Source organism: Erpetoichthys calabaricus, chromosome 7, assembly GCF_900747795.2.
Source record: "Erpetoichthys calabaricus chromosome 7, fErpCal1.3, whole genome shotgun sequence".
Lineage (NCBI taxonomy): Eukaryota > Metazoa > Chordata > Cladistia > Polypteriformes > Polypteridae > Erpetoichthys > Erpetoichthys calabaricus.
This window is the reverse complement of record NC_041400.2, coordinates 180,119,836-180,147,084: the sequence shown is the minus strand read 5'-3', so window position 1 is coordinate 180,147,084 and position 27,249 is coordinate 180,119,836. Positions and strand designations below refer to the sequence as shown.

The following is a 27,249-nucleotide window of genomic DNA, read 5'->3' as shown; positions in this document are numbered from 1 at the left end:
TCCAGTGACCTGAGACGAAGACTGGAATCCTTTGGTACTATGTCTCTTCAGAGAATCCTTGGGAACCACAGATTTGACTTTGTGTCAAATGAACAGTTGCTCATTGAGTCCCAAATGAAGCACATTACCTGCATTGAGAGGGAGCATCAGTTATGGCCATGTGGCGTGAATCCCTGTTGGTGATCCGGCTCGCAGGATCCTCGTTGTTGAGGACCCGAGTGGCTGGACCAGGCCAAGGAGATGCCCATGTAAAACCTGGCTGCTGCAGATAGAGGGTCACTTCCGGATGGTGGGACTGGACAGTGTGTCAGCCTGGGGGGTTGCCAACCAGGATCCCAAGCTGTTTCGTCATATGGTGGGTACAGCAATGCGCTGTACTGGTGCATGCTTCCCGACCTGTCCTGACGTGTTATTGTTATTATTATTAGGAGTGAAATGCAGGAAAAGAGAGACAAATTTCCTCTATAAACAATAAGACTTATGACTCTTTCTCAATGAATATATTTTCAGTATTTAATATATGTAATTTACCTACAACATACTATTCCACATTAAAGGCAGTTTTCAATTCATCACATTTTTCTAATCTTAAACTGCATGCACTACGCAAGTCTAATTTTATAAAAGGTTTTGACTTATTCAGTGATTCAGTAATGGGACAGAAATTCTTTACCGTGATTATATTTAAATCTCTGTATTCTATACAAAGGCACAATGAGACATTTTATAATTCAACAAAGAAAAATCTAGCACCAAAAGATCTATTAGAAAATGGCTTTACTAGACCTTCTAAGATTTCTTGGATAAAGTCTTCCATTGCCTTGCTTTCAGGATTACATAGGGAATACTCTTTAGGTAGAGGTGTAACAAGAAACAAATCACTAGTATGATCAAATTTTGTCTGAGGAGGCAAACTAAAGATTTATGTTTGCTAAAGACCTCTAAAACATCTGTATATTGTTCATGTTCAGGAAACCCAGAAAAAGGACAATTGAAACAAGATAAAGGCTTTCATATTTTTGCTTATTAATAAGTTTTAACCTTTTACCAGGATTAAAATATTTTCATTGTACCCCCCAAAGTGGATACTGAAATTTAACCCAAGGGTATTTGTAAAAATGTGCTTAGAAAATTTTTGTAACCAAATGCAAACAATGTTTTCTGGAAAATTTTATAACCAAATGCAGAATATGTGTTCTGGAAATTATAACGACCCAACTGTCATTGGTCTCAAAATGAATAGAAAAACTTTTCAATCACAGTGGCTAGATGTGGTTGTTGTCGAATGAATGAGAAACTTAGGAAGTTCTCAGCTGCCCCAAATATTCTTAATCCTCTTTAATAAAATCCCTGTCTGCATCCAGTTGTCCATGTGTGTGTCTTCAGGTGAAGTGCGCATGCACGGGGCACGGTGCGGGCTGTCAGAGAAAATTACAGGCGTTTTACGGAAATACAAACCAGTATTACTGCGAGAGGAAATTAAAGGTACACAATACAGTGACGCATATTACAGCCACATATAAGCCAGTATTACTGTTAGAGGAGATTAAAGGCATATTACCAACGCGCACGCCGGTATTACTGCCAGAGAAAATTAAAGGTATATTACGGACGTACAATCCAGCGGACGTACAAGACAGTATTACTGTCACAGAAAATTAAAGACACGCAATACACGACGGCAGCCCACAAAGAATGGTCAACTCAGCAAGTAAACATCAAGAAAAGAAAGGCTGAAAGACAAAGAAAAATACGACCAACAAACAGAATGAGGTCAAGGTCCCTTGCCATTTAATATAGACTGTTCCTACTAATGTTTATGCACTACTGTTCTAGTGACCGTTATTGTAACGGGCTTAATGACTAGTGTTAAAATAATATGTTGATTCACTGGGCAGCTGTACACCTGAATCGCCCCTGAAGTGAGCTTATTTGTGCCCTTTCTTGAACAGCAAATAACACTTGTTTGAAGACTGACCTTTTGATCTGCTTTGACTTTGCCTTCTCAATTGTGTATTGAGACTTGTTTGCCTAAGGATTGCATTTGCCTTTCAGGCAACTCTTTTTGCCTCTTGTGCTCCATGGAGCTTTATTTTGATAAAGAGCATGTTTTGTACAAATAAATCTTTTCTATATAAAGATTCTACATAGCCTTGATTGTGTCTATTGTATCACGGTCCGTCCCCCAAGTAGTGGGCATTATGAGTAATTTTGGGATTGTGTGTGCTTAGGAACTCTCTAGTCCATAACAAGAACAGAACTACAGTTTTGCCAGATGTAAGTTCTATTTCATTTTCCCATGAAACAATGGACTATAAGCTTCACCAGTTAGGATCAATTACAGTGCTTGTCCAGGAACAACAGTTAAAAAGAAATAATGACTATTATTTGGCAATATAAATGTGTTAAAGCCTCTTTCCTTTCAAGAAGTATTAGCATAAAATTACTGAGTGATGCATTAAAGAAAAGAGTTAATTTTATTTTCTTATTAATGCCAGGCCACATTTGCATATACGCGCGGTTAAATCAAGGCATGGAAATTAGTTTTATTTACAATCTCAGTGATTTTAAATAAAACTAATTTCCATGCCTTGATTTTATTTTCTTCATCTTCTTAGTGGTGGAGGTTATGAGAAATCAGAACCATTACCAGAAAGAATGGTCACAAGACTAAACCTTTTTATTTATTTGTTTGTTTGTTTTTTTTTAATGTGAAACGTAAGAAATCATCTGTCCCTACAGACAAGCTTAGGCATGTTGGGGTAAACAAAACAATCTCAATTTGGTGATGAAAGATTTATTGAAATATTATTGCAAGCTGAAGTGAAAGCTATTGACAATTCAAGAAGCAGGGAAACTTTTGCAAAGTCAGAAATAAGAATGTCATGAAATTTAAGATTTGTGGATGATAGCAAATTATTAATAAATGAAGAAGTAATCACTTCATGGGTAACTTTGATACGATTGAGAAAGAAAAAAGAAAGCTATCATGACTATGGGTAGAGAGAACTCAATGCGTCATTGTTTAAAATGGAAAAAAAATGTTTCTATAGTTTTTGCATTGCTTAGCTAGTGAAACGTTTTGCAGTTCAGTGCCAGCCAGATGAAATAAGATTTTCTGGGAGAAACTAAAATTCAACAACAAAAATTGTAACAAATATATATGTTGCTTAGATATATGCATTGTAATAATACGTTCACTAAAGTTGGAGTATAAAGCAGTTGAAAAGACAAACTTTTTAACACGTTTTTTTTTTTTAATAGTCTTTTTTTTCTTTAATGTGTGTAATCACAACCTTGTAATGAAAGATTTTACCTGTCTGTCAAACCCTGGTTTAGATGTCTCAAGTTTTACTTTACTTTCTGTAGCACAAGGAGTTCACTACATCTGTCGTGAGTGTTATGTTTTTTTGGTGTGTGAAATATAGCCTTTGTTATTTCTTTGGTAGGGTGGTTTAGACTATCATCTAATGACTTGCTGTGGAAGCCCAGCCTATGCTGCTCCAGAACTTATTCAGGGAAGGGCCTACATTGGATCTGAGGTAAAAACTGAACAACCTTATTGTATTAATCATGAAAAAAAATCTGTTTTTATTTGGTTTGAGTATATTTTTCACTGAAATAATCTACAGTTCTTTTGAGGTATCCATTTTAAATTAAAGTTGGGACAGAAAGCAGATTGTTATAAAGCATGTGTTTTGACTTAATATGAATTATTGATTACATGAAAGTAGAAAACATTGGTAGCTTTAATTTATGAATCCAATGTTCTTGAGGGTAGGTACAGTATCATTACACAAAGTGTAAGTTGTACATCTGATTTACTATGTCTGGGTGTGGAATATAAATATTATAACTTAGGCAATATTCTTTAAATAAATACATTTCTGTAAGTGCACAATAAGTTAAACTTTGTAGCACAAGGGGGAAAAATATGTTTACAGACAGTCTATAATTAAGGATACCTTTTATCTGATTATATTGGTCTAATCCAAGTAACTACAGGTCAGTAATCTTAATGTGCAAATTGATGGAAGCAATTATTAAGGGAAAGATTGAGTATCGCATGTTAAGAAAAGGTGTATTAGCAAACAGCATTGGTTCAGATAGGGACATTGTGTATCACTTATAACGCTTATTGCTATAATTCTATGAGATAACAACAAAAGCATTTGATAGGAGTGATGCATATGATAAATTATTTATCTTAATTTTTAGAAAGCTTTTGACAGGTACCATATGGGAGGTTAGTGATCAAACTAAATGTGGCGAGATTTCAGGGCTCTCCGTAGATGGGTACAAGAGTGGATTAAAGGGTTATGATGAAACAAATGTTTTCAGAATTAGGTGATATTAAAAGTGGCATCCCTCAGGGATCAGGGCAAGGTCTGCTACTCTTTTTAAAATGCATACATGATCGGAATAGCAAGTTGCTCAGTCTGCCTGATACTAAACCAGGTGAAAGGGCAGGAAATGTAAAATCACCGGAATCTTTCTAGAGGTACCCAGACAACAAAAAGCTGAATAGCTGAAATTTAATGTACTGTAAGTAAATGTAAACACACAGGCAGTAAAAATGTTAGATTTGAATACACAATGAGAAAGATGTAGACATCACAGTGGACGTGTCAGTATCTGAATCCAAATGGGAAATTTTATATTAAAAAGTTTTACTTCACACAAAGGATAACACACACATGGAATGAAGTAGAGTGATAGAGATCTTCAAATCTAAACTTAATGTTACTTTGAATAATCAAGGAGAATAGGGCTGATGAGCTTGTTGTTTTGAATGGACTATTCTCTTCAAAACTGTTTTAATGTCTTCTAATAACAAATAATTTTTAAAAGATACTTTTTAATATATAGGACATTCAAATTTTGTTATAGGTATAAACATTTGTATCTCCTATTGCCTAATCGAAAGTGTTCTTTGCATTCAAACATTTAAAACAGTAACTGCTCTTGAGTATCAGTCAGTTAGCCTGCAAGTTAGCTTGTATAAGTTGCATATAATGAATTCAGTCTTTTGTTAAGCAGGATTGTACACAACAAAGTATGATCTTCCTTGACATGTATGCTGCATCCCTCCATAACCTTTGTTACTACCACATTTGCAGTGGTTGCCTGAAACAAATTTTTTTCATAGTATTGGGCATTTCCTAATTCTCCAGTCTTTTTAAAAACATTTTTAAGCAATATATGATCAAAAACACACGTGTTCTATGATATTTATCAGTTCACTGTATAGAAACGTTTGACACCTGGACCATCTCCACCCTCTTAAAAATACCTCCTTTAGAATAATATTAAAAATACTTCCTTTTGAAAAATTAACTACATCACTGTCTTTCCCTCTGCCATAAGAACATTTAGCATTTTTCTTTCATTGAATTAACACCCAAACGTAACCTTACATACACCTGAGTGTATGTTGGAGGGGTGTATGTAAAAGTTTTTTTTTTTTTTTTTTTCTTTAACATGTATTGTATGTTGCTTGCGGTGGGTTGGCACCCTGCCTGGGATTGTTTCCTGCCTTGTGCCCTGTGTTGGCTGGGATTGGCTCCAGCAGACCCCCGTGACCCTGTGTTCGGATTCAGCGGGTTGGAAGATGGATGGATGTATGTTGCTTGTAGTTTTTATGTCTATCAGAAGTTTATCAGAACTTTGATTCTGATAATACTATATAAATACTATCAAGCCATTGTTATGTAGCAACAAGTAAGCTAACCTAATGCTTACAACCCCCTACCATAACATACCCTCATTAATCCAGTAGTGGGTCTGGGCCAGTGCTGACAGCACTACAAGGCATGATCCTGTTTAAGTGATTGTCAGTTTTACTGTAGCAGGTGTATATTGTTCTTATAGAAATTCACGATATACTGTATCTCTCTTAAATGGTAATTAACGCGGATTAAAAAGTGTATGAAATGCATTTTATCAATTGATAATTTATTAATCACATATTTTAAGTTTTAAAGCAAAAATGTAACTTGAAAATAAAACAAGTCAAAGTAGTTTTTCTTTCAGCTAACATTTTATGGGGCAAAAATTGTGCTACTGATGATTATGTAGTTGTTCTGTAGCTCAGGTGAAAATAAATTCAGATGAAGCACTGGTTGCTGTAAAGTGTGGAGTCATCTAGGCCAATTTGGGAAGCAGAGAAGAAGGTATATGACTTTTTCTTCTGGAAGCTAATTGGGTTGTTACAATGTCATGACATCTTTATTGAAGACAATGATATCACTAGTTTAAAGCTAGGAGAGAGCCACAAATATGTATTCCATATATTTAAAATTTTAAATCAATGTTACTAATTGATTAGATTTTTGTATGTTTTATACAGTGCTTTTCTGCTTTAAAGATCCATGCTGGTAGTTGTTGGTGTGGTATTTGCATAAGCTTTCCATGTCAGTCTTAGTTTTTCTGTTGATCTTCAACCTTACCTTGAGGTATAAGCTCCTATTTGCAAAAAAATACCTAATACAGAGGGTCTTAAGGTTAATTTGTTAATCTTGCAATTAGGGAAGTTCTGAAGAGTACATTTGTGTTTATTATTTAATTTTTTTTTTTTTTTTAGGCTGATGTGTGGAGCATGGGAGTCTTGCTGTATGCTCTGCTTTGTGGATTTCTTCCTTTTGATGATGATAATGTTATGGTTCTATATAGAAAAATTACTGTAAGTTAAAAGCATTTAGTTTTTGCTAAATGCATGCATTGATATTTTATTTTTTGACACAAGATATTTTTTGTCTTTTTATGTATTAAATATTTTGTTGTTGACATCACTTCCCTGGTTTTGGTTGATTGTTAGCAATTTTGGTGGGATCCATAGACCAAGGCTTCCATGGATATGAATGTTCTGCAAACTAGGGCATACACAATTTATTATAATTATTATTCATCTATCATTTATTTAGAAAAGCAACTTTTCCCAAAATTACCACCATTACCGGAGTTCATTCTATACCTTTATGTTATACAAGTGTCTTGGACAGGAAGAGAACCAGCAGCCCTGGTTGCCTTAGCCAACAAAGCATGCATTAGTTTTTATCATTCCATGAAAATATTACTTTTCTTTTGACTATAATGACATATCAAATATATGAATTTTACTTCGGACATTAACCGATTTTTAAAAGGCTTTACTCTTGAAAGCCAACAAAAAGCAGAATATATAGAAAGACTGATGTTAAAAATATTAAAGCCTCTTATGAGCCACTTCATTGATTAGGTTTGAATGTTTTGCAGATTGTGGCCAGAGCCATCCAGGGTAAAATTTATAAAAATTAGTAGTTATGATCTTGTAGGTTACCTTGGACAAGGGTTTCAACTAAACATTCATAAATGGTTGGAATTTAATCCAGGATGTTAACCTTAGACTACTGTATGTTGCAGCACGTACACACAAAATTTTTCTTTTTGAAATTTGGATGCATCAGTTAAGACCAAGCAGCAAATGTAAACTGCTTGGGCTACATAGAAACACTGCTATGCTACATACCTTTTAAGTTATAAATCATAAAGTAGAAACTATAGCACCACAAAAATATCAGAAAACATTGTACTGAGTGGTGAATTTCTACATCTTGGAAAGCCCAGACATCTGTGTTTTCTTTTTAATACATTTTTATTCACCAGTGAAAGAAGTTTCTTTGCTATTTATATAAATTTCATTTCAAATGTACTTTGAAATTACATAGTTGTGTTCATTGTACATCCTTTGATGAAGTCAATGGATAGATGGATCTCCTGACACTTTTATTTTCATAAGATGTCCTTTATTCTGTTTCTGGTTTTCCTAAATGAAGCATTGTCAATTTATAACAAGCAAATAAAAGGCATTAAAGACAAATATAAGAGAAATGTTGTGCTGGCCAATGACATTCATCAAAGGGCCCACTCATATATACACACCCATTCTTGCACAGGGCAGTTTCAGAAATGCCAGTCACCTTAAAATGTAAGTTTGTGTGATTTGGGAGATAAAAGCAGGGTCGGCGGATTGGGGTGAGAAACAGACAAACATGAGGAGAACTTTGCAAACTCAACACAGTGACTGGGTGCAGGATTAGAGTCCATTGTATGATGGATGATTTGGTGAGCTGGAGCAAGGAGTTTTTTTACAGCTTAATATAACAAAAATGAAAGAACTTCTTATTGCTTTTAGAGACGCACCTCTCATCTACAAGAAACATTCATCAAAGATAAGGAAGTGGAGACTTCTGAAAGTTATAAATATCCTGAGGCAATCAGACTTAAAACTGACACTGTATAAGAAACCTAATGCTTTTTGTCAACCTAATTTTCTGGTGGTTTGGTTTGGAAATCTTAATGTTGGCAACAAAAATAGGATGAGACAAATTAGTAAGCATGTACCGAAAATAGGGCATATTCTCTCAAACACAACTTGCCCATTATTTTCACAATTCCCATTATTGCCAGCAGGTCGCAGATTCCATTTTAGAGGACGATCAGCCAATACAAAAACTTCTTTATTCCAACTGCTATTAATCTTCTAAATAAATTTAAATTTAATAAACATTCACAGGCTTAACTTATGGTCTGAACAGATCTCATTCTTGTCAATCGATGGTGAAGTCTTAATGTTTTTAAAATTTTTGTGTGTTTTATAAATACTATGATCACTGCTATATTTATTTGTGCAACGTTAGCTTTGATGTTTGAGATGTTGTCAGCTGTGTTTTTATATGATATCTTGATCTCTCTGTAAAAAACATTGCTGACAAACCAGATTGCCACCTTGTTGCAATAAATTTGATTTGAAGATGCTAGGTCAATGAGGTAGTAGTTCTTAAATACTATGAAGCCATGCCACCATTAATGTAGCTTTGTGTTTTGAGAATTGAGACCATTTATTTTAGCAGGCTTTCTGCTGCCTGGGATACGGTTGTGGGCATTATGTTCACACGCTTATAGCAACTTCAGAACATTGTTCTTGTTTTAAACATATTTTTCTTCCTTAGAGAGGTAAATATGAGATTCCCTGTTGGCTTTCCCCTGGCAGTGTTATTCTTCTGGATCAAATGATGCAGGTAATTTTAGAATATCAATTGGAAACATTGTGTTTGGGGATTGACTCTGCACTTTTATTTTGCTTTTAGTTTTATTCAGTGATTAAGGGTTAATTTTTAATGTTTTGGCTATTTTTTAGACCATTTAGGTAAGTATGTAAGTTTTTACTTTGAATCATGTTTTATCTTAAAAAGGTCAATTAAAGATAGCATTGTATATGTTCTTCAATCAGTTCTGCTAATGTCAGTTGTTAAATGAATAATTTCTATTCTTTCAGTAGGCAAGTAGAAAGCCTTAGAAGGGGCCAATGAAATAGGTAAAATGCATCTCTTTAAAATACTGCTTAACGTTCATTTTCTGCAAATTCCACTAGGTGGACCCAAAGAAGCGTATTACTTTGAGGCAGCTTCTAAACCATCCATGGTTAATTCAGGGAGGCATTGGTCCAGTTGAGTGGCACAGCAAATATCCCGTAGGTTTTTGTGTCTGCATTAATATTACCTTTTTTTTTTTTTTAATGGATAAATAGGTTAACTTTCCCCCAATCTCGCTAAAGCATTAATGTGCTGGACTGTATTTTGTTTAATATATAATTACTGATTATTACCCTATTAAATAGCATTGTCTGCTTTTCAAGCAGAATTTAATATAGTATTCAGATGGTTTATTCTGTGGTTTTGGTTTTAACTTTCTTCAACTTCACACTTGGAACTATCTGAACAAAAAGCTGTTTGATAAAACATTTGATACATTTTTCATGTTACAAGCAATGTATTTACTAGAGACTATGTCCTGTGTTATACAAATGGAAACATCTCAGATCACAATCCTCAGATCTACTGTCCTTACTAGTCAGTGAGATGTAACTCAGCACACTGTAATTACAAGATTATTGTTTAAATATTTGTCTACTGTACAAATAAGATTTTTTTAAATCAAGAATTTAAATAAAACTTGAAAAGGAAGAGTGGTGTAGTAGGTAATCCTGGTTTTAACATTTCATTATGTTCCCTTTTTTGAAAAGCTGAGATATATCGATGATGACTGCATTACAGAAATGGCAGTATGTTATAGGAAATCAAAAGCGAACATGCTCAACATGGTTTCTGAGGTAAAGATTTTTTTAAATTCTAAATTTTATGTGGAAGTAACATTTTTACATTTGTGTAATTATATTTTAATTCTGTATGTGGAAACTGTTTTTTTTTTTTTAACTGATCAAATATAGGATGATACAGATTCTATTTACTATTGTTGCTTGCTATATATTACTTTGTTACTAACAGAGTACCTTGCAGGAAGTTATAACTCATTTTATGTAAGACCAACAAAAGATCAAGAAAAACAATGAAATATCAACTCTGAATTGATACAACTGTTTCTTTTTCAGCTAATTAACTCTTATTCACAGCTTGCAGACATTTGTCTATATGTCTGTCCAATTCTATTTACAAATCATGCTCAGTTCAAATCAGGGCTCTAAAGAGGCCAGGAAAATGCTGGCAAAAAAAGCCATCAAGCAGCCTGAAAAAGAACCAGGACTTAGTGTTGTAATATTATGTAACATCAGATAATCAGTTTCTTACTGAAATATGTTTTAAATGTTGCTGAAATATTTGTAGCTCAGAAATGCCTGCTGTTTTATTATTCTAGTGGAGATATGATCAAACAACAGCCACTTACCTGCTGCTATTGGCCAAGAAAAAACGAGGAAAGCCTGTACGGTTGGCTACTTTCTTTTATGGCGATTCATTGTTCAAAGCTACTAATGAATTAAAGGTTTGTAAAATGTATTGTGGTTTATACGTATTAGTTAATTTAATTTCAAGTTTTTTGTGTTGTGTATAACAGCAATATAGGTTAACAATTAGTTTTGCATACTTTTAATAAGTATGTTTAAATTTCCCTATTTTATCACACTTTTTTGTTCAAACTGATTTTCCAGTTCTTAACCACACAGTGCTTGACACCTTTAACTAAATACTGCTGCATGCAATATTACAAACTTTTACTTTATACACAAATAGCCACAACATTAAAACTAATCCGGGGTGTAGTGAGTGATATTATCATATTACAAGTGAACAGTCAGTTCTTGAAGGTGATGTTTTGGAAGCACGAACAATGGGTAAGCATAAGAATATGAGCAACTTTGGCAAAGGACAAATTGTAATGGCTAGATGGTTGGGACAGAGCATCTTCAAAATGGCAGGTCTTGTGGGTTGTTCTGTCATACAGAACAACAACTATAGCACAGATTGCTGCAAAACTTCATGCTAGCCATGAGAGAAAGGTGTTGAAATGCACAGTGCGTCACAGCATGCTGCATATGTGGCTGCGTAGCTGCGCCATAGTGCCTATGCTGAGCCCTCTCCATTGCAGAAAGTGCCTAAAATGTACATGTGACCATCATAACAAGACCATTGAGCAAGGGTAGAAGGTGGCTTGGTGTGATGAATCACGTTTTCTTTTAGATCATATGGATGGCAAGGTATGCGTGCATCATTTACTGGGGGGGAAAGATAACTGCATGATACATTATGGGAAGACGGCAAGCCTAACATAGGAAGTGTGATGCTCAGGGCAATGTTCTGCTGGGAAACTTAGCTCCTAGCATTCATGCGAATATTACTTTGACAAATGCCACATACCTAAAGATTTTCGCAGACTATGTACACTCCTTCATGGCAATGGTACTCCTTGATGGAAGTGTCCTCTTTCAGTAGGATAATGTCCCCTGCCAGACTCCAAAAATTGTTCAGGAATGGTTTGAGGAACATGACAAAGATGTCAAGGTGTTCTCTTGGCCTCCAAATTTTCCAGAACTGAATCCGATTTAAGCATCTTTCAGATGTGCTAGATAAACAAGTCTGAACTATAAAAGCCCCACCTCACAATTTAAACGAATTAAAAGATTCGATGCTAATGTCTTGGTGCCAGATACCACAGTACACCTTCGGAGATTTTGTGGAGTCTATTCCTCAACGTGTTAGAGCTGCTTTGGTGGCATGAGAAGGATCTACACAATATTAGGCAGGTGCTGTTAATGTTGGGCCTAATCACTGTATTTCTGCTATACTCATTTTTTTTTCCTGTGCCAGAGATTTAAATAAACATATACCTTTACTCTTTCAGGTTTTTTTTAGCATTACTACTTCAGATTTTATAAGCTATGAAGGTGAATTCCTAAAATAACTGCACAAAGCAATCTTTCATGCAGTGTCATTTAATTGGCTTGCCAATGTTTCAGGTGCATTTGCTAATTTGGCATTTTTAGCACATATTCACTTTAATGATCTTGTCTTTTTGGAATGTTGGCCTTGCTTTATACATGTTCTGTCAATAACATATTAATTCAGTGCCTGTATTTTTCAGTTATTTTTCTGTTGTACAGTTACACCTTCGCATGTATGGGTTTAATTTATAAAAAATACAGTACTGTAATGAAAATGTAGTTGAAATAACAAAATCATCACTATAGACCAAATGCCTGCTTTGGGAAAAGGAAGAGTCAGAAAAACATGTTTACAAGTTTAACTTGAAATTAAAATGTGCATGCTTATCCTATCACTATATCCATTCACTTTCTTTATGTGCAATATTTCTTCATCACATTCACAGATGACAGTGTCTAGTGATGCATATGAAAATATATAAATAATATATATGTCTATTTTTTTATATATGCAATATATACACCATTTAAAAAAAAAAAAAAAAGTAAGATTATAATTTTGCATTTAAAATTTTGCTGTATCAGTGCATATTATAGAGTACCATGGAAATCATTTATGTGCAGAGTATCATCAATGGCAAAGGGAGGATCCTGAGATTTGTGCAGCTAAGCTTGAAATTAAAATGTGTGCTCTTATTTTATTGCATCGTCCATACACCGGTCCATCTGTTAGTGTGTACATACCATATTTCTTCTATGTTAAACACAAGAAAGAGCCTAGCTGAGCTTTAAATTCCTTTATATTTTTATATTAGTTTCCCACAAAACACATACACAGTGAATAAAAAATATCATCAAATATAACAGAATGCTATTATTACAGAATAATTTCACATGTCAACACAACAAAGATCCAAATCACACAGACAACACCACCAAGAAATGTCTTGTAAAAAGGAGTAGCCAAGTATTTCCCTTTCATAGCCTAGTCCACAATTCCATAGATAATCACTCATCTAAATTTTTTCTTTCCCTGACGGTAGAGTCATGGCCTGTAATATTTATCATTTTGCAGATTGTTATAGATCTGTGAATGTAGGTTTTTAGCTATATGCTATTTCCTGGAGCATAATATGTTTTTGTATGTGAGAATGTACTAGGATGCACACGCTTAGTAAGACAAATACTTAAATGTTCCCTATTAGTAAATACAGATGTCTTTATCATTTATAGAATGATGGACTAAAGAGAGTTCAGAAACCTCATTAGACTGATCATCAACAACCACTGTTTTTCCGACTTCTTAAACAGATATTGTTTTGTCTATGACATAGGGTTACCAGAAACCTGAATGCTAAAGGTTCTGCAATTCAGATGTGAATAAAGTACACATTGCAGACTTACATTTTAGGGGCTTTGCATACATTTTGGTTACACAATGTAGAAATTACAGCACTTTTTCCACATGATCCCCCCCACCCCATTTCAGGGCACTGTAATGTTTGGAACATAGCAATGTCAGGTATATTAAATGAGTCATATTTAGTCCTTTGTTGCATGTCCTTTGCATACAATGACTGCTTGAAGTCTGTGATTCATAGATTTCACCAGGTGCTGAGGATCTTCTCTGGTGATGTTCTGCCAAGCCTCTGTTGCAGCCATCTTTGGCTCCTGTTTGCTTTAGGGTTGTCCCCTTAAGTTTTCTTTTCAGCATATGGAAGTCCTGCTCAATTGGATTTAAATCAGATGACTGGCTTGGCCATTCAAGAAGTTTCCATGTTTTAGCTTTGAAAAATTCATATGTTGCCTCAGCAGTACTGTATGTTTGATATCATTATCTTGATGTTGGATGAAGCATTGTCCAGTGCGTTTGGAGGCATTTTCTGGAGCTTGAGCAGATATATATGTTTCTGTACACCTCAGAATTCATTGTACGTCTGTCATCATTAGATCCATCATCAATGAGGTGAAGTGTGCCAGTACCTGTGGGAGCCATACGTGCCCAAGCCATAACACCCCCACTACCATGTTTAACAGATGAGGTGGTCTGCTTTGGATCTTGGGCAGTTCCTTTTCATCTTTGTCTTGTCTCTCCACAAGAAATGTTCCAGGATTCTGCAATCTCTTTTAGGTACTTTTTCACAAACTATAATCTGGCCATCCTGCTTTTGTAGCTAACTAGTGGTTTGCATCTTGCAGTCTCTGGCACATGCACATCTGCCTCCTGACGACTGTTTCTGATCTGACAGATAGGTGTTTGATGGTTTTTGTTTACCATAGTGAGGATTCATCTGTCACTAGCAGTGGAGATCTGCCTTGGCCTACCAGTCCTTTGCAATTACAGAGCTCACCAGTGTATTCTTTCTTCTTAAATATATTCCAGACAGTTACTTTAGGTAATCCTAAGGTTTTACTGATGTCTCCAATGGTTTTATTCCTGTTTGTCAGCCTCATAATGGGTTCTTTGACTTTTATTGACACAGCTTTTGTCCTCATGTTGACCAATGTCAATTACAGACTCTAAAAAGTAGAATTAAGCTTAGGTATCTTATGCCTGCACTGATGAAGCAATGAAACACACCCGAGTAGTCACAAACACCTGTGACACAAATTTTCCCAAACATTATTGTGCCGTCCAATGAGGGGGGACTACGTATAAAAAGTGTTATAATTTCTACATGGTGGAGCAGGGGGTAAATCAAGGAAGAACATGTCTTTGTCCCAAACGTTATGGACGGCAGCATTGTCTGTCTGATCAACATCTAGTCAAGTAAATATGATTAGCAGCCTTTGACTCTAAATATCCTTTTAACTGATATGGAAGCAGTGAATATGTGAAAAAGTAAACCTTTATGGTTTTAATTGAAACAGTTAGTTTGGGTCACTGTCATGTATTTTTACTATCTTAGAAGTTATTTTTTGTTTAAATCCTGTTTTTTGCATTATTATCATTCATGTGTTCGAAAATTATTTATTGTGCTTTTATAATACATAATTGGCTGTAAGATTTGGTTGGTGCTTATATAACTTTATTTTTATTAGTCTAAGAAAAACCTGAACTTTGGTGAAGAACCAGAGAGTACTGAGATACCACTTGTGCTTTGTTCCATGGACTTTCTTGATGAATGTGCTTTTATTGAAGACCCAACATTTGTTCCCTTATCGCCAAGAAAAAACCAGGTATCTGAATTCCTCTGTTAGTTATTTTCTGTTATTTGTAGGAACATTTTCTAGTTCATACTAGTAAAGCATAGCATACCAGCATGGAATCAAACACTACATCATCACAAATCCTAATCATGTAATTAAACACAATTTGGAGTTCTATACCACCTTCAATTCACTTCACTACCAAAACGACTGGACTACAAATAAAGTGCTATCTACTATTTATATATTATCCATCCATCTAAAGAGCATGTGATATTCTGACGAGCTAAAGACACTGAACCTTTCTATAGTCTTGGAGTATGAAAACTAAGCTTTTGTCATGTGTATAAAATTCCTACCTATATGTTTGGAGCAGGCTGCCACTGTCCATGCCTGGTGGGCCAAATCTCAGTCCATTGGGTATGTGTAATATCCATTCACACATCCATTTTCTATACCTGTTTTCAATATACCATTAGAAACTATAGGTTGTGGTGAGCAAAATACAAGTTTCATTTCACAGTTTTGCTAAATTAATGCCAAAGTTCATTTCACATGTGATTTTGCAACTGTGATACACTTTTTAAAAAAAATATGGGCCTTTCGGAGTTTGTTTGGGGGCCTAGATGAAAACAAATGGGCAAAACGTCTGTTTTGGAAATTCAGTATCACTAAACGTGATCCATGATGAGATTAAATGACATCCTCTTTGACATAAGCTGTAATCCACCAAGACATAAAATTGTTGTCCAGTGTAATTGAGAAGAAAACATTGTATTTGCAGTCTTGGATGAGACCTTTCTTTGACTGGCACAGAACTTTGTGTGTGCGCTGATAACTGTGCCCTCCAATCAGCCCCAAATATTACATTTCCCATATCACCACTTTTTTTGGGGTTGCCACCTTAAAGTAAAACTCTCTCCCTGATACACCATATAGCCTGTAAGTAAAGTAGGAACCAAACACACGCACATACACACCTTAGTAGATACTTGTATACATACCTTCGGAATATTTGAATAAGTCTATGAGAAATAAAACTTGATGTTGAAATAGTTTTTCATTACTAATTAATACAATTCCTATTTTCTAAAAGCTAGCATCCTCATCTTCCCCCTATGTCATATTTGTCGTTGCTAACATACAGTATCTGACTACTGCACATTTTTGTTTTACTTTCAGAGTTGTTAAAACTTGCAAGGACCCTCTTATACTTATTGCTCTCTTTAGGAATTATCCCAGATGGATCTTCTGTCCTCTGTGACTATTCATTTCATTGCTAGCTTTCTGAATAATCTTCTTCAGCTATAATATCTCTGTTCCACCCTGTAGTTCATAGTCGCTTAGCAATGTGTTACTCAGTTCAAAAACAAAAAAAGAAATCCTCATGGGGGATTGGTCCAGCTATTCTTAGAAACATTGTGGCCATTTTTGGATACAGCTTTCTTTTAAAATTTTCAGTGGAAACTTAGACCTTTGTTTCCTGCAGGTTTCTTCCTAACTAATTATTATTTATAATTTTTGAGAAGTAGCACCATCTCTCAAGACGGAGTATGTTGTTATGTTCTGTTATTTTAGCCTTCAATATTTCATGGTGAACTATCAGTTTAGTTTTTGTTCTTTTTCGCTCAGCTCTCCGGCATATTTTCTTTAAATCCGACACTCATGGGGTCTTCCACAGTATACTAGTCCTGGATAATTTAACTATCTTTTCAGGAGCAAATATGTCAGCGGCACCTCTCACTTCAGCATTAAAATTTTCCACCTTACTATTTACATTATTATCACTATTGTAGGAAGCACTACAAATGGACTGGTTGTTTAGATTGTTAGCAAACTTTGAAGCTGCAGATGTATCAACAATACACTTCTCATTAGTTGTAGTCCTCAGTATTTCTACATTAAATAATATGAAAAGATGGTCTGATATACCGATATCCATGATTTGCTACACATCAACTTTTAATCCATTAATAAACACTAAATCCAGGGTATTGTCCCCCTTTATGTGTGGGCTGGCTAACGTACTGGCTGAGATCAAAACAGTGCAGGATGTTCATTAATTCTTTTGTTTTCGGGTCACACTGTTTATGTGAAAATGAAAGTCGCCAACAATTAGGAACCTGTCATAGTTAGTTATTATAATTGACACTAAGTCCAAGAATTCCTCAATGAAAGACGCATTATATTTAGAAGGTCTATACACGGACAATATTAGAGACTGGGAAACTCCTTGAATAACAACAGCAAGATACTCAAAAGATGTAAACGTACCAAAGCTGACATCTTTACACTTATCCTGCTTGAGCAGTGATTTTCCTATCACTAATAATATTGTTGATGTAAAACATGTTGGTTAACACTCTTAACATTTAATAAGGCCATATTCAAGTTCTTGGAAGAGCAGTGATGAATTGTAGTATTATGGCTGTTCAAAATGGTATTTAAATTATTCGTGTTAATGCTCTTTTGTGCAGATTTTTTATTTAATCTTTAATCTGTTATAGTTAACCTGTAGTTGTTATAATTAACCTCATTACGATCATCTGTTTTGCAGTTTAATTTCACAGGAGACTTGCAGTTTTCAGATATTTTACACATTCTAACCATACTCTTTTTGAATTAAAACTCACTATTTTTGAAGTTGTAAAAACAAAACATAGATAATAATTATAGCGACTCTTTATTATTTAGAAGATTTTCAGGAAATACTACCATATTTAAAAAAAAAAAACCAAAAACAATGAAAGTAATCTGATTAAGGCCAGTTAGATTACAGGTGCTTTGTTCAGTATTATGCTTAAATAAAATTTATAATTTTTTTTTATTTCAATTTCTTATAGTTTTTACCTACTTTTTATTATTCTTTTTGTGTTAGTCAGTAAATACTCTTTCATAGTTTGTTTAATTTTAAGTTTTTTCTATAAATTTGTTGTATTTATTTTACTTTTGGCTATATCTGTGCAATGATTTCCATACTACTATTAGCTATTATGTAAATGCATATATATTACTTATACCTAGTATTTTTGTGGTTTGGCTTAGTTGTTTTATTGTTCACACTCTGATTTTCACATTTTCAATATCTCTAGTCTGTGTTTTTTGTAAAATTCCTATATATGTGTTACAAAGCATCATTTAGCATGCAATGAGTTTTATTTTAAAAATACCAACATTTAATACATTTTTCTCTTTTTGTATTTCAGAGAACAAAATACCCATCTGAATCTAGTAGTAGAGATACAGAGTATACCACTTCCTGTAAACAGAAGGAGTCTAGAAATGTTGAAAATAAAGAAAACATCAATAGTGTCTGCCAAAAAACAGCAGAACCTTTTGTTCTGCCAGCACCGAAGACTCCTTCATATAAGATGAATTCAGTTGGAAAAAAAAATATTCTTATGACTCCAAATAAAAATACTACTGCCAATTTCAAAAGTAAGGATGTTAAGAAATAGTTTTTTATTCATTATCTTTTATAATAAGCAGTTTTATATGTAAAACATTATAATCAAACATTACTTAAAAGTTGAGAAATTATATTCAATATGCATTATAGAAAACTTACATTTGTTTTGAATACAGATTTAGGCAAGAATAACATTAGGCCCTAAATGTAAATGTTCTAGACAAATACATAGAAGTTATCAGTATGGCAAAGAAAAAAATCTATGTATAACTAAAAATTTTGACTGTTTTGATTTTTACCAGTATAATGTGTACAGTATATACTGTTCAGAATGAAACTAACAGATGTAGATTACTTTAATACTTTATGCAGACACACCTCTTCTTCACTGAAACACTTTCAACACTCTGCTTCTCAAACAGATTTGATTGCAGATATTCACCTCTCTTGAACTGATACAAGTACAACTGCTGTCCCTCTCACTCACTTCTTCCACTGCTGCCAATCAAACATATGCACAAGACACAGCTTCTTTATGTCCTACCTTTCTATTTGAATCAACTCACCAGTCAAGTTAAACTGCACAGCCCTCTAGGTAATATTCTTAAAAGGGAAGGCTTGCTTATTACACGTGGGTCAACTACACAATAACATTATCTTTAAGATACTAATACAAATACATCTAAATAACATTTCCTTTTGTTCCCATGTTTTATCTTAAAAGTGTTCACAAGTTTTCCACTATTTTTTTTTTTTCTTCAGAATCCATACTAGAATAATAATTTTATCCGGTATGCCAGATTAATTTATGTCACCTAATACTGCATGTCCATTAGTGTGTAAAATTTTCTGACTGTAGTTGAGCGAGTCTTCAGGCCAGTTTAAAAAAAAATATCCTAATATTAGAAAAGATTTTTCTGAGATTAATGTATCAGCTTGAAATAACAAAATACTTTTTATTATGTTTTATCAACGTTTTTTTTTTTTTCTCCCAGCAAAAATGGCAGTCTATCGATAACAACAGAGAATCTGAAATTAATTGACACTATTCTACGTATGACTTCCAGGCTTGTGTTTTATTGTTTCACATTTCTCTGTGATGGAGTAGTAAATCAATAAACTATCACTCCAATTATAGCATTTCATTTTCAAAAATAGTAACTGCATAGTTAGCTAATAGGTGAATTCTGGTGTAGTATGATGCCACAGCATTATGTTTCAAAAACGAGAACATTTCAAATTGAAATGTTTTTCTAAGTATGGAAATTCATCTTTATGGTGAGAAGAACCTTACTGGTGAATGCTCTAAAGCACTGTCGGGCAACCGGTGCGCCGCCATGGAATTTTCTAGGGGCGGCGCGAAAACTTTTGTAAAATATTTAAAATTGCTAGTGTTTTTGAACTTTTGGAAGCTCTTATCTCTGTGAGAAAGGTTTTTCAACACTTACAGAAATGAAGTCTAAGAAACGCGAGAGACTTCAAATGATCGACAAGGAAATGCGCGTCTGTCTTTCAAAAATTGATCCTCGCATCAATCTCATATGTGCTGAAAAACAATTTCAACGTTCACATTAATTAAATTTAAGATTTATCCTTTGATTCCTTTATTAATAAAATGTCTTCCAAACTTGTAAAATTAACTTTTTATTGGCGATTGTCCATAGATTGTGTCATCACAACTTTATTTATGGGCAGTCCCTCAGGTGCGGCGCGAAAGAAAATTTTTGGACTTAGTGCGCCGCAACTCGAAAAAGGTTGCCTTTCGCTGCTCTACACCCTGCCTACTTGCAGACCACTTGTATATTTGTAATTGATCTAAACTGTGCTTTGTATGTTCCTGTGTTTTTAAAAAGACCACTCATAAAAAGAGTTTGACAATTAAAACAGCTCTTTCAACAGAGAATAGGTTCTTGAAAGTGCACACTGAAGAGTGGAAAGATTGTTTATGAAATAAGTGAACTATCTTGCTTGGACTCACAATGAGTAAAATAATTAGATTGCTTTAAAAAAGAATGGTAATTATACAAAAACCATTTTTTCTTGCCACATTCCTCTTTTTAAAGTTGTTATAATTATGCTTACATTAATGAAGAAACAAATACATAAATATGGAAAGACAATAAACACAGGTGGTTTGTTTAACATACTAGGTAAATTATTGAGAAAGAATTAAACGTGGCTAACATAAATTTCAGAAAATGTTTCTGTTTGCAGTTTAATGTGCATCTTCATATAAGGAGACGCCTGTTTCATGCATGCAGATAACTTTCAACTCAGTAATCTGCGTACAAAGTATCTTACCAAAAACCTTTCTAGTGAACAATTTAGTTCTGTGTTACTGTAATTTAATTTAAGCAAATCTATATCCTGGAACAACATACTTAAGTTTTCCATTAAAAAAAAAAAAGAAAAGCAAAAGATTATTTTTAAAATGTGTTTTTTTTTTTTTGGTGTTGCAGCAGGAAATGTCTGTGTCAAAGAAACCCCAACGAAGAAGTATGCTGACTTAATCAATACCAATAATCTTGCAACATTTTCCCTTAGTCCAGAGCGAAGGTATGTGTGATTTTAGGTATCAGATGTATTTACTACACCAGAATACTGTTGATTTGTGGATGAGAAGTGTATAACTACACAAAAGTAAATGAAAAGCAAGATGTGATTGTTTGCCAATGAAGCTAAAAGTATATATAAATAAGTAGCAGTCATTCTTAAGATTTGAAGAATGTTAGAAATATAAAATAATACTATTATTTAATGAGGTGTCACCCATAGCATGGCTACCGCACTATTATTTAAATATGGGTATGGTTTGTACACAATAAACTCCATGTTTAAAAATAAGGTAGGTGATATGTGTACTTGGTACCTGAGATTCGGAGGTACCATGCCAAAGATCTATGATAGATTTTATAATCGTATCATCAAATTTGTGGCCAAATGTTTTGGGCACTTGGGTGAAGAGAGGAGCAGAGCCCCCAACTGGCCACCAGTTGGGTCAGATGGTGGGAGAGGTGCCTGGACAGACCTGGAAAGTTCAAGTGAGTAGTGAGGGTGAACTGGGAATATCTGCAAGAGGCCCCTGTCCAGAAGACTATTACGTCCCACATCCGAAAGATCTTTTCCTGCATCCTGGGGGGAACAGGGACATGGTCCGAATGAACCTTGTTCAAAGACTCCATGGAAGTGGTTGCCAAGACCTGTGGCCTGAAGGCCATAGGTACCTCTTGAGGTGGCAATGCAAGGACCAAATGATCGACAGCAAAGGTGAGGGATGTCATCAGGCTGAAGAAGGAATCGTGTATGGTTAGCACAGGAGACTCATGAAGCTGCAATGAAGTACCGACCAACCAGCACAGGAGACTCATGAAGCTGCAATGATCAGAAGAGGGCAAAGCCCAGGTTGTGAGGAATTTGGAGAGACCATGGAACGTGACTATAGATTGGGCTCGTATACACAGGATGTAGTCTGTCTGTGAAAGAAATAATTTGAGGAGCTTCTGAACCCAACATACATGCCTTCTATAGGATGAGGTAGAGCCAGAAGCCGTTGGGAGATCAAGGCCCGGGATGTCACTGAGGTACTTAAGAAACCCCACAGTGGCAAGGTCCCAGGGGTTGAATGAGATTTGCCCAGAAATCTGTTGTTCAAAGTCCTCTCAGACACACTTATTCTCACATGGGGAAAATTTGGAATTGTCCGTTGGCCTAATGCCTTTTTGAATGTGGGTGAAAACCAGAGAATGCAGGGGAAACCCCACACAGATGTGAGAACATGCAAACATGAACCACATGTGGATGTGGGTTATAGACTTGGGGTGCCTGCAAAGAGGCAGTGCTACCCTCTTTACCACCAAGTCAGTCTTTTGGATAAAGTGGTTTCAGAACAATTCATTAACTGATGGGCTTAAGGGGGGGGGGGGGGGGGGCAAAGCGTCAGTGTGTCTGTAAGGGCATTCTAGTAGTAGAAGCTTCAAAAGGTGTTGCATTAGGCACACATGGTTAATTACAAATATACAAGTGAAATCCTGGCTATGATTTTGAGATGGATGCAATTAAAAATAATCAGAATTAGGTGTAAAATGTATGCCAATGTTGTAGTTTTCTTTGTTAAATGCAAAATTTCATGATTTGCTATGAATCTCTTATTTGGAACTTGCGGGCATTTAAAATGTTCTGTGCTGCTTGCTAATTTTTTTTTTGTTTTTTTTTCATTTGATGGCCCATGTAATGGATAGGTCTAGTCTCTCTGTAGAGAGCACTATTTCAAATGCAGCACCTTGTAAGACTGAATCACAGAGAAGTATTAAATGTAGCAGACTAAACTGGCATTTTAGTTTTATCACAACTGCAATTAATTTACTGCATATTTTTGGTTAATTCACAGTATCAAAATAAAGTCCGTTGTCTCTGGTCATCCTGCAGTACTACATTATACAAACATGGTTAGATTAAGTACACTTTACTATTAAAGATGGAACATGTTTTTGTTTGATTGTGTTATAAGTAAAACAGTAAATTCTACAGTGATAATGTTTGATATCTGGTAAATGTTTGACATAAGACTTCCATAGTATTTGACATTAGCAGTATAGATTGCAGATTGTAATGCATTTTCACATTTTAGGTTTTCAAAATGATTTTTCTGTATTGATCTTTCAATATTGGTATTTTTGTTCAGGTCACGTTCTTTAGAAATTGACCCTGAACAAGATCAGTTGGGCAGTGCACAAAAGAAAAAAGGGACAAAGGTATTTGGAAGCCTAGAAAGAGGGCTGGACAAAATGATTACAATGCTCACACCAAGCAAAAAGAAAGGATCTATGAAAGATGGACCAAGAAAAATCAAGGTGAGAGTATAGCTACTGACAAAAGCAATGATATCTATAAAGCTTGTCAGTTTGTTCATTCTCTATTTCGTAACTAAATAAAGCTGGTATCTATTACTTACTTACTTAGATTGCAAATATTATGCATTGATTTTACATAGTTTTTATAATATATGCAACAATACTGTATACTTATTTACACTGCTTTTGAGCTCCTATATAATACTGAATAGTTAATGAAAGAAGTTTTTTTGTTTGTTAATTTAGTGTGTTTAGTCATACTGTATCGGCCAGTAGCGCTCACCCCAGTGTTGAAGTGTTTTAAGAGACTGGTCCGGAGTCATATGTCCTTCGTCCCTCCCACCTTTGATGCACACCAATTTGCTAACAGGTCTACTGAGGACGCTGTTGCTGCTGCTCTCCATGCTACCCTGTCCCATCTGGAGCACCAGGGGAGCTACGTACATCTCCTCTTTGAACATATACATTCATAGTGGGACTTCAATTTATAGATTTTTCTGATTAAACATCTCAGGAATTTACAGTTCTTTGCAACAAGCAAGTTGAGGAATGTCCAATTTGATTTTAGAAAAATAGTCCATTTTTTTATAGTAAGCTCAGCCACATTAGCAGCTGTAATTAAAATAACCTGTGCCAAAGGACTTCTTATTCAACCTTGATTTAAACACTGAGGCAGATGAAGCATCTCTTATACTGAGCTTCAGATCATTACAAAGCATGGGATTGGGGAGGGGAGCATATAGGAAAAGGCTGTACCTCCCACAGTAGTTTAATTTAGTATGCAATAAATGTATTTTAATTAATCAGAATTAAAAATTAAAATGATTACCTAAGTAATTCAAAGTTCTGGTAAATGCCTTTTTTGAATTTTACTATCCAACTTTACTTTTTCCCATTTTATAACTGGGAAAACATAATCTCTAAGAGAACAGCAGTACTTAAGGAAGTGTAGTAACTATCACTTTTCACAATTAATGGTGCAGTCCTCAAAGCATTGTCCTGAATATTTAAAAATTTACACCTACAGAAAGTGCCTAATTTACTCTATATGTTTGTTTATTTAAAAATGATCTTTGGGCTTTATGTTTTTTTTTTTTTTTTTTTTGCAGTGGTGTCATAGAGGTGTGAAGTGTCATACTGCTAAACTGGCATTAAATCCAAGTTTAAAATGCTTGCAATATTATATCTGTAACTGATGGTTTGTTTTACATGTTTAATTTTATACATTTCAGGCCCAGTATAATGTAACATCAACTAACATGGTCAATGCAGACCTAGTTCTAAATCAAATTATCAGCATTCTTCCGGAAAAGAATGTGGATTATACTCAGAAAGGGTAAATATGTAATTATATTTTAAAATTGGATTTTTTTTTTTTTTATTATTTTTTTTTAATTTTTTACAAGATAGATACATTGCTGTTGCTTTTTTCTTTAATTTTCTTTCTTTCTTTTTTTTTTTTTCGGTAATTACCGAAAATAAAAATATGTCCTCAAGTATGAATTTTGCACTCAGAACCCCAACTTGAGTCTTAACGCTTTTTGTTCCTTCCTCAGATATACACTAAAATGTAAAACCCAGTCTGACTTTGGCAAGGTTACCATGCAGTTTGAGTTGGAGGTATGTCAACTGAGCAAGCCTGAGGTTGTAGGAATCAGAAGACAGAGGCTTAAAGGAGACGCCTGGGTATACAAGCGTTTAGTAGAAGATATATTAACCTGTTCAAATGTATAATGCAAAATAAGGTTTCATATTCAGATTTGTATTCATAAGCTATGCAAACTTGCATCTTAACTGTAGAAAACTGTATATTGTGAATAAATGTAAATTAACCTAGGCTATTACTTTTTATAGATAGTTTTCATATTTACATGTGTATATTTTATATGTGTTTTGTGGTATCTTTCTTTGTTTACTCCTTTTTCTTCCTTAATAAAAGTAAATCCTGTGGTTTGTAAATAAATTTGTTTATAGCACCCTTGAAGCATTTCTGTTAGTTTGTACCTTAATTATATGGTTGTAATGGAATATTTTGGTTATATTTACAAATCTGTCTCCTAGAATCCATTATACGTCAGTGTACATGTTATTTCTATCTTTAATTTGCATAATTCGGTTCATGTTTGTGAATTAAGTAGAATTTATTGGTACTATTAATTCAAGCACAGATGTTGTCACTAGAGTTAAACTGTGTGTCCAGTAAAATTACCACCAATTAAAACTGCATGGTGTTTTCAAATTCCCTCTCTTTGAAGGCTTGTGTTAAACAAACAAGTTTCTTTATATATATAAAAATATAATTTTTTTTTTTTTAATTCTGCAAGTGGAATGTTTAAAACGGTTCAAAACTTTGCACATTAAAGAACTGAAAGTACTCATTCTTCGTCATTACTTACGTCTCAGTGTTTTAAATGTAGTCTCCACGGTTTCTTTACTTATTTTTGTCATTTATAAAGCAATGTGAATTGCATAATAATGGAACGTGAAGTTAAGCTAGTATACTTTTAGAGTAGATCTTTATACATTTTAATGTAAGTGTTTTTTATAAATGAATAACACTTTAAGACATGATGACTAATATTTGTGCTAATTAATCACATTTGCAAAGCGGTTTTTATCACTACCATATATCCTAGTAGATAGTATTTGTGGTGATGATACTTTGAACTTTGCATACAGTTTAATCCCATTATCAGGATAATATGTATGTACACATGTTTATTTAGCTGGCTCCTTTAGGCAAAGTAACTTACAAATCAAAAATACAAAGTATATTTTATCGGTGTGTGGGTGTGTTTTTTTTTTTTTTTTTTTTTTTTTTTTTTTTATATATAACCGTTTTTCAATTTACATTCTAAACATCTGTGAAAATGCCTTTTTTTCTAAATATATGTGGTGTGGTTTATTTAGTCCAATATCTTACTTACAAAGAAGACATTAGCAGAAAAACTGACAGAGCATTGTTTCCCAACCAGAAGTACAAGCAGTTACCTGCAGGTGGGTCCATAGAAAGACTGATATTATACTATTAGTTTGTGTCAAAAAGGCATAATTGTTTGGAACAAAATAAATGTATATAATAAATAAGTCATGAAATTGTTCATTTTTACCATCATTTATGTACTTCCAGATAGCCTTAAAGAATATAAGGACAAACTGTAATTTCCTTATTTACAATTTCTATGTATTACTATTATTACTATTTTATTTATTTACTATTCCTTTACTATTATTTCTGTAATTTTTCTTTACTACCAGCATGTAAACTTATCTTGCTCAAATGGAAGAACCCCACCCCACCACTCTTAAGTCAGTGGGTAACTGAAAGACAGTACTTGAAATTGGGGGAAAAAAAGATCAAATTCTCATTTAGAGGATCTGTTCAAAACTTTAAAATATGGCCGGATCTAATCAATAACATTTTAGAATAAGCTTCCATTTCCGGGAAAAGGATCCCCTTCTTTTCTTGCTCTTTTTATAGAGTAGCTTCGGTTGCTGGCTTCTCTCCCTTTCTCTTGGGTGGGGGTCAAATTTTGCTTTGATTTGTTAAATATGACTCGACTGTATGGAGTGTTGTCTGTTTCTAATTAAAAATCAATTAAAAAAATTTTACCGTCATTTTTCAC

The 27,249-nt window shown here is 34.3% G+C and overlaps 1 protein-coding gene across 2 annotated transcripts in view; it reads left to right on the top strand.

Moving 5' to 3' along the window:
• melk (maternal embryonic leucine zipper kinase) overlaps positions 1-25,879 on the top strand; it is a 47,433-nt gene extending 21,554 nt beyond the window's left edge. For both annotated transcript variants that reach the window (XM_028805787.2, XM_051930040.1), the window contains exons 7-18: positions 3,450-3,542; positions 6,584-6,682; positions 8,991-9,059; positions 9,413-9,511; positions 10,064-10,150; positions 10,693-10,818; positions 15,257-15,394; positions 18,571-18,802; positions 21,233-21,329; positions 23,455-23,623; positions 24,856-24,959; positions 25,180-25,879. In XM_028805787.2, coding sequence (XP_028661620.1) covers positions 3,450-3,542; positions 6,584-6,682; positions 8,991-9,059; positions 9,413-9,511; positions 10,064-10,150; positions 10,693-10,818; positions 15,257-15,394; positions 18,571-18,802; positions 21,233-21,329; positions 23,455-23,623; positions 24,856-24,959; positions 25,180-25,357 — 1,491 coding nt within the window. In that variant the 3' untranslated portion in view covers positions 25,358-25,879. The remainder of the gene's footprint in view (positions 1-3,449; positions 3,543-6,583; positions 6,683-8,990; positions 9,060-9,412; positions 9,512-10,063; positions 10,151-10,692; positions 10,819-15,256; positions 15,395-18,570; positions 18,803-21,232; positions 21,330-23,454; positions 23,624-24,855; positions 24,960-25,179) is intronic.
• The last annotated feature ends 1,370 nt before the right edge of the window (positions 25,880-27,249 follow it).